The following is a 16,045-nucleotide window of genomic DNA, read 5'->3' as shown; positions in this document are numbered from 1 at the left end:
CACATGTGCACGCCTCTAGAGTGCTTGTGACGTTAATAATTAAACGTCGTATTATCGCTGCATGCACACGTACCGGCCACCGCGTGTACAGCACGTACTTATTACACAATAATGTGCCGCACGATGCGCGCGCGCAGCGTAGGCCGTTTGTCCATAAGGGATCGTTGCTTATGGTTGTGCGACGCCTACTTGCCTTTCGCGCACGGATTTTCTTGTGCTGATCGATCTGGCCTTCGATTCGATGGTATTAGAGGGATCCTTGCATTTCATCTTAGAGATGACGGTAACAAGGCTTAGTCACTGCAAGGTTTGGAGTCAGTGCTAGGTTTGGAGTCAGTGCAAGGCTTGGAGTCACTGCAAGGCTTGGAGTCAGTGCAGCTTGGAGTCACTGCAAGGTTTGGAGTCACTGCAAGGCTTGGAGTCACTGCAAGGTTTGGTCAGTGCAAGGTTTGGAGTCACTGCAAGGTTTGGTCAGTGCAAGGCTTGGAGTCAGTGCAAGGTTTGGAGTCACTGCAAGGCTTGGAGTCACTGCAAGGCTTGGAGTCACTGCAAGGTTTGGTCACTGCAAGGCTTGGAGTCACTGCAAGGCTTGGAGTCAGTGCAGCTTGGAGTCACTGCAAGGTTTGGAGTCACTGCAAGGCTTGGAGTCACTGCAAGGTTTGGTCAGTGCAAGGTTTGGAGTCACTGCAAGGTTTGGTCAGTGCAAGGCTTGGAGTCAGTGCAAGGTTTGGAGTCACTGCAAGGCTTGGAGTCACTGCAAGGCTTGGAGTCACTGCAAGGTTTGGTCACTGCAAGGCTTGGAGTCACTGCAGCTTGGAGTCACTGCAAGGCTTGGAGTCACTGCAAGATTTGGAGTCACTGGAAGGCTTGGAGTCACTGCAAGGCTTGGAGTCACTGCAAGGCTTGGAGTCACTGCAAGGTTTGGTCACTGCAAGGCTTGGAGTCACTGCAAAGCTTGGAGTCACTGCAAGGCTTGGAGTCACTGCAGGGTTTGGAGTCACTGGAAGGCTTGGAGTCACTGGAAGGCTTGGAGTCACTGCAAGCCTTGAAGTCACTGCAAGGTTTGGTCACTGCAAGGCTTGGAGTCACTGCAGCTTGGAGTCACTGCAAAGCTTGGAGTCACTGCAAGGTTTGGTCACTGCAAGGCTTGGAGTCACTGCAGCTTGGAGTCACTGCAGCTTGGAGTCACTGCAAAGCTTGGAGTCACTGCAAGGTTTGGTCACTGCAAGGCTTGGAGTCACTGCAGCTTGGAGTCACTGCAAGGCTTGGAGTCACTGCAAAGTTCAGAGTCACTGCAAGGTTCAGAATCACTGCAAAGCCTGGAGTCACTGCAAGGCTTAGGCTCACTGGGTTTGCGAAACAGCGCAGAGCAAATCTTAGATGGTCAAGCTCTGTATTTCCCCACGAATAGAAGCGACCCTCCTTGACTAATCTTGCGAAGTAATTAAATTGTAGTAATAATGCTCGGAATACGTAACATCTCTAACGATCAACAATTATATCAGTATTTCCTTAATTCATAGCGGAGTTAATAGATCGTTTGATGTCGCGGTTGCACAATGTGGTCGCGTGTGGCCGACGCATACGTTATCCATAATGCAAGCATAACAGGTTCCCGATGACAGCATTCCATTTAAAACTGTCTCTCTCTTACCTGTCGATCGATTATTTATTTTCGCGTCCAATTAACTCTCATCCCCGGCACAAGCACGTGCCGTCGTATCAGAAGGAGGGGAAAAACGACGCATGATTTATATCCGGTCGTTATAAAAGCGAACCCTTGCGTGTCGGGTCAGAGGAACCCTTCGATGGTTTCACGCGCGAATTCCAACCAACAGCGAGGTTAAGCAGAGGGTTGCCTCGGTGTCGCCCTCTAGATAGCCGCAACACGCGTCACATCGCCGGCTGTTTAGGCACGCTTCGACGAGACACGCGCACCCTTCTTCTAATGCGTGGCAGGTGCTGCCACGGCTGTGGAACGTTTAATTTATTGTTAATTGCGCAGCTGCCTTTTTCAAGCGAGACACTTTCCATTTCTCTTTTCATAAACTTCGCTATTCAACACAAAATTGAGAAACTAGACCTAACGATGAGGTATTTAGAAGTTGTGCATGTTTATTATATCAGGATTGAATTTCAATGTTTGGTCAAGATGTTCATATGTGGACAAGTAGGTCTGACATTATAGGTAACATTATAGTAGGTATCAAACATTATGTATGTTTGGTTAAAAACATGTGGAGGATTGTTCATGGAGTTAAGATTAAATTCAATGTTTGGTCAAGATGTTCATATGTGGACAAGTAGGTCTGACATTATAGGTAACATTATGATAGGTATCAAACTATATATGTTTGATTAAAATCATGTGGATGATTGTTCATGGAGTTAAGATTAAATTCAATGTTTGGTCAAGATGTTCATATGTGGACAAGTAGGTCTGACAATATAGGTAACATTATGATAGGTATCAAACTATATATGTTTGATTAAAAACATGTGGATGATTGTTCATGGAGTTAAGATTAAATTCAAACTTTGGTTAAGATGTTCATATGTGGACAAGTAGGTCTGACAATATAGGTAACATTATAATAGGTATCAAACTATATATGTTTGATTAAAATCATGTGGATGATTGTTCATGGAGTTAAGATTAAATTCAATGTTTGGTCAAGATGTTCATATGTGGACAAGTAGGTCTGACATTATAGGTAACATTATGATAGGTATCAAACTATATATGTTTGATTAAAATCATGTGGATGATTGTTCATGGAGTTAAGATTAAATTCAAACTTTGGTCAAGATGTTCATATGTGGACAAGTAGGTCTGACATTATAGGTAACATTATAATAGGTATCAAACTATATATGTTTGATTAAAAACATGTGGAGGATTGTTCATGGAGTTAAGATTAAATTCAAAGTTTGGTCAAGATGTTCATATGTAGACAAGTAGGTCTGACCTTAGAGGCAAACTTATAGGTTACATGTTATATCAAAATGATGTGGATAATTGTTCATGACTTTAAGTTTGAATTTGAAGTTTGAGCAAAATGTTCAAACATAGACAAGTAGCTTTGACCATAGTGATAAACTTATTGGTTACATGTCACATCAAAAAAGTGTGGATAATTGTTCATAAGGTTAAGTTTGAGTTTGAAGTTTGACCAAGATGTTCAAACACAGACAAACATATTTGAACATTGTGGTTATATGCTAGCCAAAAAGATGAGTTAAGATGATGTGTAAAAATGATGTTTAAAGATGATACATAAAGATGATACATAAAGATGATGTGTGAGGATCATGTGTGGAGATGATGAGTGAGGATCATGTGTGTTGATGTGTGAGTATGATTGTTAGATACGATTGTTTATAGTAAATAATTATAAGTAAAAATAAGGCATAAAGTTCAGCAACCCCGTTCTGTTCCCAGGGCACCTTCTCGCTGATAGTGGAAGCTTATCACGACGCAGACAACACGACACACCACTTAGCCGGTAAGTAACCTCCCGCTTTTAAAACGCTCTTTCTATTAAGCCTTCCAAGACACGAGCGTGTATTAGCTATATCCGATGGCACGAGTACGTGCTAGCGCACGCGCTCTCTAAATAAAAACAGGAGAGGAAGTAGAGTCTCCCTGTAAATACGAGAAGATTTTTGGGCATGTGCGGTCCAGCTGGGTAGGATCGGGTCGAGAAGCCACTTCCGGTGCACGACACTCACCAGAGACCAACTTTGCTTCTGACTAAACTCCTTCCTGTTTTATAACTTTTATATCAACCTTTTTTCTTGAGACGGTGTATGATCGATAGCAGATCTTCCTGTTTCATTTCCCAATTTCCCGCATTACTTCAGCTGTTCTCGACCCGTTTTCGTCGGTGCTCGTCTCGTACACGTGCACAAAGCCTCTTGTCACAGCGAGGGAACCTGAACGAGGGAAAGAGACGCACGCGGAGGCGCTAGTGTTTCCTTCCTGTGTAACCGTAGCACCTAGCTTCCACCGTGTAACTCGAAACCCTTCGTAGACGATGTGGATGTATCCTATGCGTACAATGCTGCCTCGCTTGTACAACAAATGTCCGACACCTTCGATATTACTTCTTTCGCTATCTTTCGATTGCTTACATTTTTACCCCATATTTACCCCTTAACTCCACATATTAACTCCACAAAGTCTGGTAACTTCACATCTTCCTAATTCAAGAGTACACCCTTAATAAACTTAATAAACTCTTCTGACTATAAATTCAAAAAATATTTATCTGAAATTGTGTTGCGCTCTCATGTCACCTCTGTAAACATTCTACCTTGTATCAAACTACCTATCAAACTAGCTATTAGTACAAAATAAGACAATTATCGCCATAGTTACCCAGAATGCACCACTGCTCCCTCTAGCCTAAAGTACCTTAGCAGTTCGTAGCTTTTTGTACGTAAATTAAATTCGCTCGAAGCGTAAAAGAACAGTTTCTTTCACGGAAGTGATTAAAGCCAGTACGATCAGGCTGTCGTCATCCACGCGCGGCATTCTCTCGTTAAGGCTCCAGGAAATCGCGCATGCAAATAACTTACGACTTCCGTGTCCGGGGAAAGCTTCGGTCAAGACACAAGATCATTCGGTATCGCCGAAATAACGATGGTTCCAGAGGCACACCGAGTGTACCGCAGCGACACGCATGAGAGCGCTGCACGCCGGAGCTTCCGGTCTCCGGTTCATTCTAATTGCTAGCCAGACAGGACCTCGGGAAATTAAGCTGAATACTACTCTGAATTTTGAGTGTTTAAAGGTTCGATGTTTTGATAGGATGTATGATAGGATGTGTGATAGGATAGGAGGGGGTAATTGGTGCAAGAAATAGGTTTATTACGATTAGGCTGTTTATGGAGGAATTCTTATTTTTATAAGAATCTTATTTTAGTAAGCAGTAGATTTTTAGTAGATATTTTAGTAAGCAATTCTATGATATACTAATTCTTGTAGTTGAATTGTCGTAGTTGATAAGGAGTTCGTTTTAATGTTCGACTAAAGTAGTTCAATGGCTAAGGGCGTAGAGTGAAGGACTGCTAATCTGTAGATCCTTCGATCAAATCTCTTTTTTGAAAATTATTTTTTTTTTTCAAAATTGCAACTGTTTTTCCTAAAAAATTAAGTACATCATTTATAATATTAATAATTGTATATTTTTCATGTTTTAAATATTTTTCTTTTTCAAAATTGTAACTGTTTTTCCCCACAAATTAAGTACATCATTTATAATATTAATAACTGTATATTTTTCATGTTTTAAATATTTTTCTTTTTCAAAATTGTAACTGTTTTTCCCCACAAATTAAGTGCATCATTTATAATATTAATAATTGTATATTCTTCATGTTTTAAATATTTTTCTTTTTCAAAATTGCAACTGTTTTTCCCCACAAATTAAGTACATCATTTATAATATTAATAATTCTATATTCTTCATGTTTTAAATATTTTTCTTTTTTAAAATTGTAACTGTTTTTCCCCACAAATTAAGTGCATCATTTATAATATTAATAATTGTATATCTTTCATGTTTTAAATATTTTTCTTTCTCAAAATTGTAACTGTTTTTCCCCACAAATTAAGTACATCATTTATAATATTAATAATTGTATATTTTTCATGTTTTAAATATTTTTTTTCTTTCAAGACTGCAACTGATTTACTCCATACATTAAACAATACCTACAGAAGTGACTCTCACTTATCATTTCATTTAATACAATAATTTAATATAAGCATATTTTAACTAACTTTATAACATAACACGTATGATGTAGAAACCTAGTGAGTCAAATAATAGCAAGTTTTAAAGTCGCTGTTCACAAAGTACCTTGAAGTGCAAATACTACACATTGTGTCATCGATGAATGACAATTGAGAACCTCTGTAAAATGTCCCCGACATAACGTTACTTAATCTCGATCTGTAAAAAGAAATACAGTGTTCCGAAAGCACTAATTACACAAGGAGGTTCGAATCGAGCTTCCTTTGTTTCAAGTTCGCCGTGAACGGAATTCCTACCGGTATCCCACAGATGTACCTGTGCGCATCCGCGCTGAAAAGAGCTCCCATTAATACGCGCGTTTTGTCGGTCGTTGTGTTTGGACATATTCCGGCCTTTATCGGCGAAACACCGCTTTACATTGTGCCCATTCTCTGCCCGAGTACCCGTGTGTATCGCACCGTTCGGCCACAATATAATGCCCCCCCTCAGCACTGAGCTCCGCTGAAACGAGCCCTTTATTGCCGTTCGCTGCTCGGATGCTGCTTCCTTTCTCAGGCCCACCTCCTCTTTCTCTCTTCCTCTCTCTTTTTCTCTCTTCTCCCTCCGACCGCACCTGAATTATCACCGAATTTTCTTCGTGCACTTCCGATGCTTGTTTAGGACTCGACGATAACTGCTTTTTTACGCTTTCGCGTTTTGGGGGTGGACTTTTGGAAGGTTTTTGGGGAGGTTTTTGAGGAGGAGTTTGAGGAACTTTGGGGAGGTTTTTGGGAAGGTTTTTAGGGAGGCTTTTGGGGAGGTTTTTGGAGAGAAATTTGAGGAGTTTGGGGAGGTCTTTGGGGAGGTTTTTGAGGAGGTCTTTGGAGAGGTGTTTAGGGAGGTTTTTGGGGAGGTTTTTGGAGAGAAATTTGAGGAGTTTGGGGAGGTTTTTGGAGAGAAATTTGAGGAGTTTGGGGAGGTTTTTGAGGAGGTCTTTGAGGAGGTCTTTGCAGAGGTGTTTGGGGAGGTTTTTGAGGAGGTCTTTGAGGAGGTCTTTGCAGAGGTGTTTGGGGAGGTTTTTGAAGAGGTTTTTGAGGAGGTCTTTGAAGAAGTGTTTGGGGAGGTTTTCGAAGAGGTTCTTGAGGAGGTCTATGAAGAGGTGTTTGGGGAGGTTTTCGAAGAGGTTTTTGAACAGGTTTTTGAGGAGGTCTTTGCAGAGGTGTTTGGGGAGGTTCCTGAGGAGGTTTTTGAGTAGGTCTTTAGAGAGGAATTTCAGGTCTTTAAGAAGGTATGTCTCGATCAAGTAATTCTAATTTGATCGATAGAGTCTTCTCACGCTCCACGTTTCTCAGAGCACCTCTTCAGGATAAGCTTGTCGCGTTTCGCGATAAGAGCGATTCGAGGTAACTGATAATTCCACGTTGCTTTCTCTGAATAACTCTTCCTTCTCTTACTTTGTAGTCAACGTCGACTACTTTCGTTCAGAAAACCACCCCTTTGTGACCATCCACTATTTCGTTTCATAAACTGCACTCTTAAACTTCTTTATATTTCACTGCAAGTCTGAAAGTTCTCTACAAAGACAACTTGATGTCTATAAACACAACTTGATGTCTATAAACAAAACTTGATGTCCATAAACAAAACTTGATGTTCATAAACAAAACTTGATGTCTATAAACACTACTTGATGTCTATAAACACAACTTGATGTCTATAAACACAACTTGATGTCTACAAACACAACTTGATGTCTATAAACACAACTTGATGTCTACAAACACAACTTAATGTCTATAAACCCAACTAGATGTCTACAAACACAACTTGATGTCTACAAACACAACTAGATGTCTACAAACACAACTTGATGTCTACAAACACAACTTGATGTCTACAAACATAACTTGATGTCTATAAACACAACTTGATGTCTATAAACACAACTTGATGTCTATAAACACAACTTGATGTCTATAAACACAACTTGATGTCTACAAACACAACTTGATGTCTATAAATACAACTTGATGTCCATAAACACAACTTGATGTCTATAAAGAAAACTTGATGTCTATAAACACAACTTGATGTCTACAAACACAACTTGATGTCTACAAACACAACTTGATGTCTCCAAACACAACTTGATGTCTCCAAACACAACTTGATGTCTCCAAACACAACTTGATGTTTACAAACACAACTTGATGTCTACAAACACAACTTGATATCCATAAACACAACTTAATGTCTACAAACACAACTTGATGTCTACAAACACAACTTGATGTCTATAAACACAACTTGATGTCTATAAACACAACTTGATGTCTCCAAACACAACTTGATGTCTACAAACACAACTTGATGTCTACAAACACAACTTGCTGTCTACAAACACAACTTGATGTCTATAAACCCAACTTGATATCCATAAACCCAACTTAATATCCATAAACCCAACTTGATATCCATAAAAACAACTTAATATCCATAAACCCAACTCGATATCCATAAACCCAACTTGATATCCATAAACCCAACTTGATATCCATAAACCCAACTCGATATCCATAAAAACAACTACCTGTCCCTAAACTATCCCATAAGTTCAACAAAAGTCAACAATAAAAAAAACAAAAAAGACAGCGTAGAAACGCAACAACTTAACATCGAATCACCCCCTTTATTTCCGGTCGGTGTGACAGACTAAGTGTCGTTGAAGGGTTTAACCGTCCGAGACAAGTCGTGATCCGGGTTAAGAGAGTTTTTTCCACGGATAGGAAGAGCGCAAACGGTGTGTAAGCAATGCATCTGGCTACCTGCCAGCTCGGGGCTATACTTCGACGGCCGCTCGTTTCTGAATGAACAATAGAAAATGTCTGGGCTATTCGCGCCGACGCCAACGTTGTTAATGAATACCTTGAATCAGACTGGCCTCGAGTTCACCGGTTTTACAGGTGCGTACACGCACGCTCTGGGCAATCATCGATGAAACCAGACTTTCAGCTCGAAATTTAAAGTCGAGCGTTTAAGGTCGAACAAAATTTATGGGTTATATATAGCAGTAATTTAATTAAGTATTTATGCTTTGTAATTTAGCTGTATTTTTACTTGCGATGCATTCATAGTTCATGTAGGATAAATTTCAATTTTTAGTACGCTTTAATTTTGAGGTTTGGATGCAATTATTATTTGTGGAGTCATGTGGTGCATTCATAGATCAAATATGACAAATTTTGTTTTAATTTTTAGTTCGTTTTAATTTTGAGGTTTGGATGCAACTATTATTTGTGGAATCAAGTGATGCACTCATAGATCAAATATGACAAATCTTATTCCAATTTTCAGTACGTTTTAATTTTGAGGTTTGGATGCAATTATTATTTATGGAGTCAAGTGATGCACTCATAGATCAAGTACGACAAATCTTATTCCAATTTTAAATACGCTTTAATTTAAGGTTTAGATGCAATTATTATTTATGGAGTCAAGTGATGCACTCACAGTTCAGATATGACAAATCTCATTCCAATTTTCTATACGCTTTAATTTGAGGTTTAGCTCCAATTATTTATAGACTCAAAAATTAAATACAAAATTGGTACAATTCTTTAACTTCATTTATTTGTTTCAATAATATAACAAGAAGTTAAGGTTCATTTAATATCTTCATAAAATGTCTGACAGCCAATCGCTCATAAAATAAATTCCTAAACCTATAACATTTTCCTAAGAATGTTCTATAAATGTAACAATTTAGATAAAAGATTAGCAACAAGTTTTTCCGACGTTTCGTTAAAATTCATGTATCCAGGATCTGGTTCTCGATACATCTGCCGTGGCGTGCGAACATCGGCGTTTTCAGAACTCGTAAGCAGCATCACCTGGGAAGATAGGCCCCGTAAACTGCCTCTCCCTCGACTCCCGTTTCGCCGACAGCGAAACGTAACTTCCCTTCTGGGAAGAGGAGAGGTCCTATCCTGTTTAAGTATCGTCAGGCACGCCATCGGCGAATCCTACGTTTCGTCCTTTCTTCTTCTTTTTCGAGTGTTTCTTTTTTTCTCTTCTCCCAGTGGCGTACTTTTACTTCCAAACTTTTATCCATGCTTTATTTTATAAATCTTTGGTGCTTTACGTTGCTTGTGTGGGCTAAGTTATGTCTTTTATTGGTTAGGTTATGTTTTGCAAGGGTTAGGTTATGTCTTGTATGGGTTAGGTTATGGTTTGCAAAGGTTGGGTTATGTTTTGTACGGGTTAGGTTATATCTTGCACAGATTAGGTTACGTTACTTATATGGGCTAGGTTATATCTTTTGTGGGTTAGGTTATGTCTTGCAAGGGTTAGGTTATGTCCTGTATGGGTTAGGTTATGTTTTGTACGAGTTGGATTATGTTTTGTACAGGTTAGGTTGTTTCTTACACAGATTAGGTTACGTTACTTGTATGGGCTAGGTTATGTCTTTTATGGGTTAGGTTATGTCTTGTAAGTGTTAGGTTATGTCCTGTATGGGTTAGGTTATGTTTTGCACGAGTTGTGTTATGTTTTATACAGATTAGGTTATATCTTGCACAAATTAGGTTGCGTTACTTGTACAGGCTAGTTTATGTTCTACACGGGTTAGGTTATGTCTTGTACAGGTTAGGTTATGTCTTGTACAGGTTAGGTTATGTCCCGTACAGGCTTAAAATAAATAAAATCTAATTTACGCTACTGATAGACCCCGACAATACTAAACTGGTCCAAGTACCAGGCACCTGATTCCTAATCTGGCCGGGCCATTACGATAATACGTTTAGTAGGAAGCCTGGCAGTTCCTCCGGCGCGAAAACAGGTAGTAGGATGAGAAGAAGGGAAGAAAGAACGCCTCTTTCCCAGAGCCACATCGTGGTATACGCTTACTCTCTTTGTGCCGGATGCGTGCCGCCGGCGGAGTAGCAATAGCGGACGAACGTCCGGTCTACCCTCTCTCTTTCTCTCTTTCCTTGCCTCGCTCCGTCCTCCAGCCTCGGAGGCCGATGCACTTCGATCGCATCATTGGGCGCAGCGGTGCACCTCTTCGTTGCCCTACTGATGGACAAGCTTAATTACTTTCGTGCACCTTCGATTATATCGTCGATACCTACTTTTTGGACTAGGCTTCTCTTTATATGTTGCTTTATTCGAGTTTTGGACTATACCTTGTGTAGGACTGTTTTAGGGCGGGACATAGTAACTGTGGAGTGACTTATATTATCAGTGGACTATAATTACCTTGTGGAGGACTGTTTTGCACTTTTAGAGGAGGACATAGTAAATGTGGACTGACTTAATCTATTTTTTGTGTAGGACTGTAACTACGCCTTGTGGAGGATTGCCTTGGACTTTTAATGGAGGACATAGTAACTGTGGACTGACTTATATTTTTAGTGCAGGACATAGTAGCTACACCTTCTGTAGGATTGCCTTACAATTTTAGTGGAGGATATAGTAACTACACCGTGTGGAGGATTGTTTTACACTTTTAGGGCAGGACAGAGTAACTGTGGAGTGCCTTACACTTCTAGTTTTGGACTATAACTACCTTGTGTAGGACTGTTTTACACTTTTAGAGGAGGACATAGTAACTGTGGACTGACTTACTCTATTTTTTGTGTAGGACGGTAGCTACACCTTGTGGAGGATTGCCTTGGACTTTTAGTGGAGGACATAGCAACTGTGGACTGACTTATACTTATAGTGGAGGACATAGCAACTGTGGACTGACTTATACTTTTAGTGGAGGACATAGTAACTGTGGATTGCCTTATACTTATGGTGCAGGACATAGTAACTGTGGACTGACTTATACTTATAGTGGAGGACATAGTAACTGTGGACTGACTTATACTTTTACTGGAGGACATAGTAACTATGGATTGTCTTATACTTTTAGTGGAGGACATAGTAACTATGGATTGCCTTATACTTATAGTGGAGGACATAGTAACTGTGGACGGACTTATACTTTTACTGGAGGACATAGTAACTGTGGACTGACTTATACTTATAGTGGAGGACATAGTAACTATGGATTGCCTTATACTTTTAGTGGAGGACATAGTAACTATGGATTGTCTTATACTTATAGTGCAAGACATAGTAACTGTGGACTGACTTATACTTATAGTGCAAGACATAGTAACTGCAGATTAACTTATACTTTTAGTGGAGGACATAGTAACTGTGGACTGACTTATACTTTTACTGGAGGACATAGTAACTGTGGATTGCCTTATACTTATAGTGGAGGACATAGTAACTGTGGACTGACTTATACTTTTACTGGAGGACATAGTAACTGTGGACTGACTTATACTTATAGTGGAGGACATAGTAACTATGGATTGCCTTATACTTTTAGTGGAGGACATAGTAACTATGGATTGTCTTATACTTATAGTGCAAGACATAGTAACTGCAGACTGACTTATACTTATAGTGCAAGACATAGTAACTGCAGATTAACTTATACTTTTAGTGGAGGACATAGTAACTGTGGACTGACTTATACTTTTACTGGAGGACATAGTAACTGTGGATTGCCTTATACTTATAGTGGAGGACATAGTAACTGTGGACTGACTTATACTTTTACTGGAGGACATAGTAACTGTGGACTGACTTATACTTATAGTGGAGGACATAGTAACTATGGATTGCCTTATACTTTTAGTGGAGGACATAGTAACTATGGATTGTCTTATACTTATAGTGCAAGACATAGTAACTGCAGACTGACTTATACTTATAGTGCAAGACATAGTAACTGCAGATTAACTTATACTTTTAGTGGAGGACATAGTAACTGTGGACTGACTTATACTTTTACTGGAGGACATAGTAACTGTGGATTGCCTTATACTTATAGTGGAGGACATAGTAACTGTGGACTGACTTATACTTTTACTGGAGGACATAGTAACTGTGGACTGACTTATACTTATAGTGGAGGACATAGTAACTATGGATTGCCTTATACTTTTAGTGGAGGACATAGTAACTATGGATTGTCTTATACTTATAGTGCAAGACATAGTAACTGCAGACTGACTTATACTTATAGTGCAAGACATAGTAACTGCAGATTAACTTATACTTTTAGTGGAGGACATAGTAACTGTGGATTGCCTTATACTTTTACTGTAGGACATAGTAACTACAGATTGTCTTATACTTTTACTGTAGTACATAGTAACTGCTGATAGTATCAATGCAGTCCCATACCCTTTAACAAAATTTCTTTTTGCACAGACAAGCTGTGCCTTCTCCTGCAACAATGTATACACTAATGCATACAGCTGCTAGCACCAGTAACCAGCATAAACTTCTTCATCGTTAATGATCATGAACCTTGTTCCTTCAAAACCTTGATGTACCTTGATATCTTGATACTTCAATGTCTTTGATACATACTATGATATATACTAAGGTGTCCTTGGAAGGCTTGTTCCGATAAAGTTACAACAGCAACAAAGTTAGAACCTTGAATTGATGAAGTGATTTTGTTTGCAGAGAAAGTACTGATCACGAGGCTGACAACGCAGAAGTGGCTGGACGTGGGGCCAAATTGGACCGAGGACGAGTACAGGAGCGCGCACTCGAAGATGGTGTACGAGTACCGAGTGACCTGCGTGGCCCACTACTATGGAAAGGGCTGCGAGAACCTGTGCAGGCCGAGGGACGACAACTTCGGTCATTACAGCTGTAGTCCGACCGGTCAGCGAGTCTGCCTATCTGGATGGAAGGGCGACTACTGCAACACCCGTAAGTTTATATTATCAAGCTTCACTTCGACAAGGTGGCAGAAAATTCTCAAATTTTCAAAATAACGAAATATTGTCAAATTGTCAAAGGAATGAAAAATTCTCAAATTTGGAAAATTTGAAAATATGCAACCGAGCCACTTTGTCTGAACTACGTGTAATGCGTGCACTCCCACGCTCGTCCATCGCGACTGCACCGCGCGTGACATCCCTCCTTTTGTAGGAATTCCGTGTATGAAATTACAGAGATCCCATCCCTTGATCGTCTCGAGCGTAATTTATACTCTGTTCGCTGGTAACCAGAGAGCTGTCGAATTTAGGATCTTTTTTCTCTCCATGATACATTGTATGATTGTCCCTAAGATTTGTCTACATCGTCCATACCTAACGTATGATGATATCACACACATAACAACGTTTGAGCTGATGATGACAAAATTTGTTTGAGGTGATTAAGTAGTTCAAAGTGACTAAGTCCTACTAGCATCAAATTGCATCTGGGAGAATAAAACAATAAGAGAAGCTAGAAATCCTAAAATCTATTTGAGATGATTAAGTAGTCCAAAGTGACTAAGTCCTCCTAGCACCAAACTTGAAAAAATAAAACAATAAGAGAAGCTAGAAATCCCAAAGAATAAACAATAAGAGAAGCCAGAAGTCCCAAAGAATATAACAATAAGAGAAGCTGGAAATCCTAAAATCTGTTTGAGATGATTAAGTAGTCCAAAGTGACTAAGTCCTCCTAGCACCAAACTTGAAAAAATAAAACAATAAGAGAAGCTAGAAATCCCAAAGAATAAACAATAAGAGAAGCCAGAAATCCCAAAGAATAAAACAATAAGAGAAGCTAAAAATCCTAAAATCTGAGACTAAATCCAAAGTGAGGTCCTACCACCAAATTTGAAGAATAAACTAGAAACGAACAGTATCCACCACATCCAGAAAAGACCGTGATCCTCAGCGTTATGTAAGCTGCAGGACGTTTAGAGTCGTAACGAAACTCGACGAAGGAGAGGCCCGGTGCAGTGTCGGTGCAGCAGGGTCCGAGCGTGCAGCAGCTTCCCACGCTTGGCTCGTGTGCGAGAGAGTCAGTCTCTCTCTCGTCTGGTCCCGTCTGCGCTCCCTCTCTCGGCTGTTCCTGGGGAACGTTCGTCTGCATCCAGCATCCTCCTTGTCGCTCGTACCTGAGCGAAGGATTAATCCGCGTGTACGTGTGCACTCTTGCACCGTCAACGTTCTTCGTGTGTGGCTTTCTGTCTGCGACGTGTGTGTGTCGGGTTCCATGGCTCCTCTGTCTGCAGGTTACGCCAACTCTTGTTCAATTGGGTAACTAGGATTTTCACGAACGTTTTTCTTCAAATACTTCTTCTTCAAAGTACTATATTATCTTCAAAGTACTTCTTCTTCAAACTACTATATCTTCAAAGTATTGTTTCTTCAAAGTATGTTCGGTACGGCAGTTCAGATTCGCTAATCGACAGCTTCGATCGATTCGATCTCGATTCCAGATATTTTGGTAAATTTACCACAGTAGACATCGACAGTACGCGTTCGCGAATTTGTCTGCGATAAAATCTTGATTACAGCAAAGGAATGCGATGCTCAACTTTCGGATAACTCCCAGCTAATTAAATACGCGGTCGAACCTCAGTCACGCGAGTGAAACTTAGAAATCTGATCGTGAACTCCAATCTCCAGAAATTCGAGCTTCGCGAACTTCAATTCCGGTGAAACCTCTAAACATTCTCTTAAATCGGTGATCTTGAAGGCGTTGACCTTCCGAGGTCCCTTTTCTGACTCGCGGTTTGGTCAGGGTCCTCGGTCGTTGCACTCGTGCTCGGCCGACAAAGTTTCTCCGCGCATCGATTACTAATAGACTACTTACTCTTCATTTCGTGACATTCTCCGGTATTCGTGGAATCGTGGACGTTCGTGCGCTGTTTCGCGAACCGACCACGCGTCCTCGCGGAACTCCTTTCCTCGCCTACGCTTTTTGATGTTTTTTAAGGTTGAGGTAGAAAGGATTTGAATCATGGTGGAAATTTGATGTGGATAGTCATTCTTTGTCTATCGTTCTTTAGTATTTATATATAGGACAGTGGTATTTTTCTTATAAATTATGTTATAGAGTTTATCTTATATATCTATCTTATACTTCATTCTATAAAAAATTATTAAAAATGATGTGAGGGTATCTTTCATTACAATTCATTTTGTACAAAGTATATGAAGTTCTTAACTTCTTAACTACTTACCATATGAACACATGTGGTACTACAAAATTTTAATCATGACAGTAAAGAATTTTTCAGTAAATTATGTACCAGTGTTTATCTTATATACTTCATGTTGTAACAAAATTATTAAAAATGATGTGAGGGTATCTTTCATTACAATTCATTATGTACAAAGTATATGAAGTTCTTAACTTCTTAACTACTTACCATATGAACACATGTGGTACTACAAAATTTTAATCATGACAGTAAAGAATTTTTCAGTAAATTATATACCAGT

At 39.7% G+C, this 16,045-nt stretch overlaps 1 protein-coding gene across 3 annotated transcripts in view; it reads left to right on the top strand.

The window, feature by feature from the left end:
* Delta (neurogenic locus protein delta) overlaps nt 1-16,045 on the top strand; it is a 45,768-nt gene that overhangs the window by 14,933 nt on the left and 14,790 nt on the right. For all 3 annotated transcript variants that reach the window (XM_076537634.1, XM_076537635.1, XM_076537636.1), the window contains 2 exons: nt 3,443-3,506; nt 13,278-13,529. In XM_076537634.1, coding sequence (XP_076393749.1) covers nt 3,443-3,506; nt 13,278-13,529 — 316 coding nt within the window. The remainder of the gene's footprint in view (nt 1-3,442; nt 3,507-13,277; nt 13,530-16,045) is intronic.

This window comes from Megachile rotundata, chromosome 11 (genome assembly GCF_050947335.1).
Source record: "Megachile rotundata isolate GNS110a chromosome 11, iyMegRotu1, whole genome shotgun sequence".
NCBI classification, from domain to species: domain Eukaryota; kingdom Metazoa; phylum Arthropoda; class Insecta; order Hymenoptera; family Megachilidae; genus Megachile; species Megachile rotundata.
This window is presented reverse-complemented; position numbering and strand designations above follow the sequence as displayed.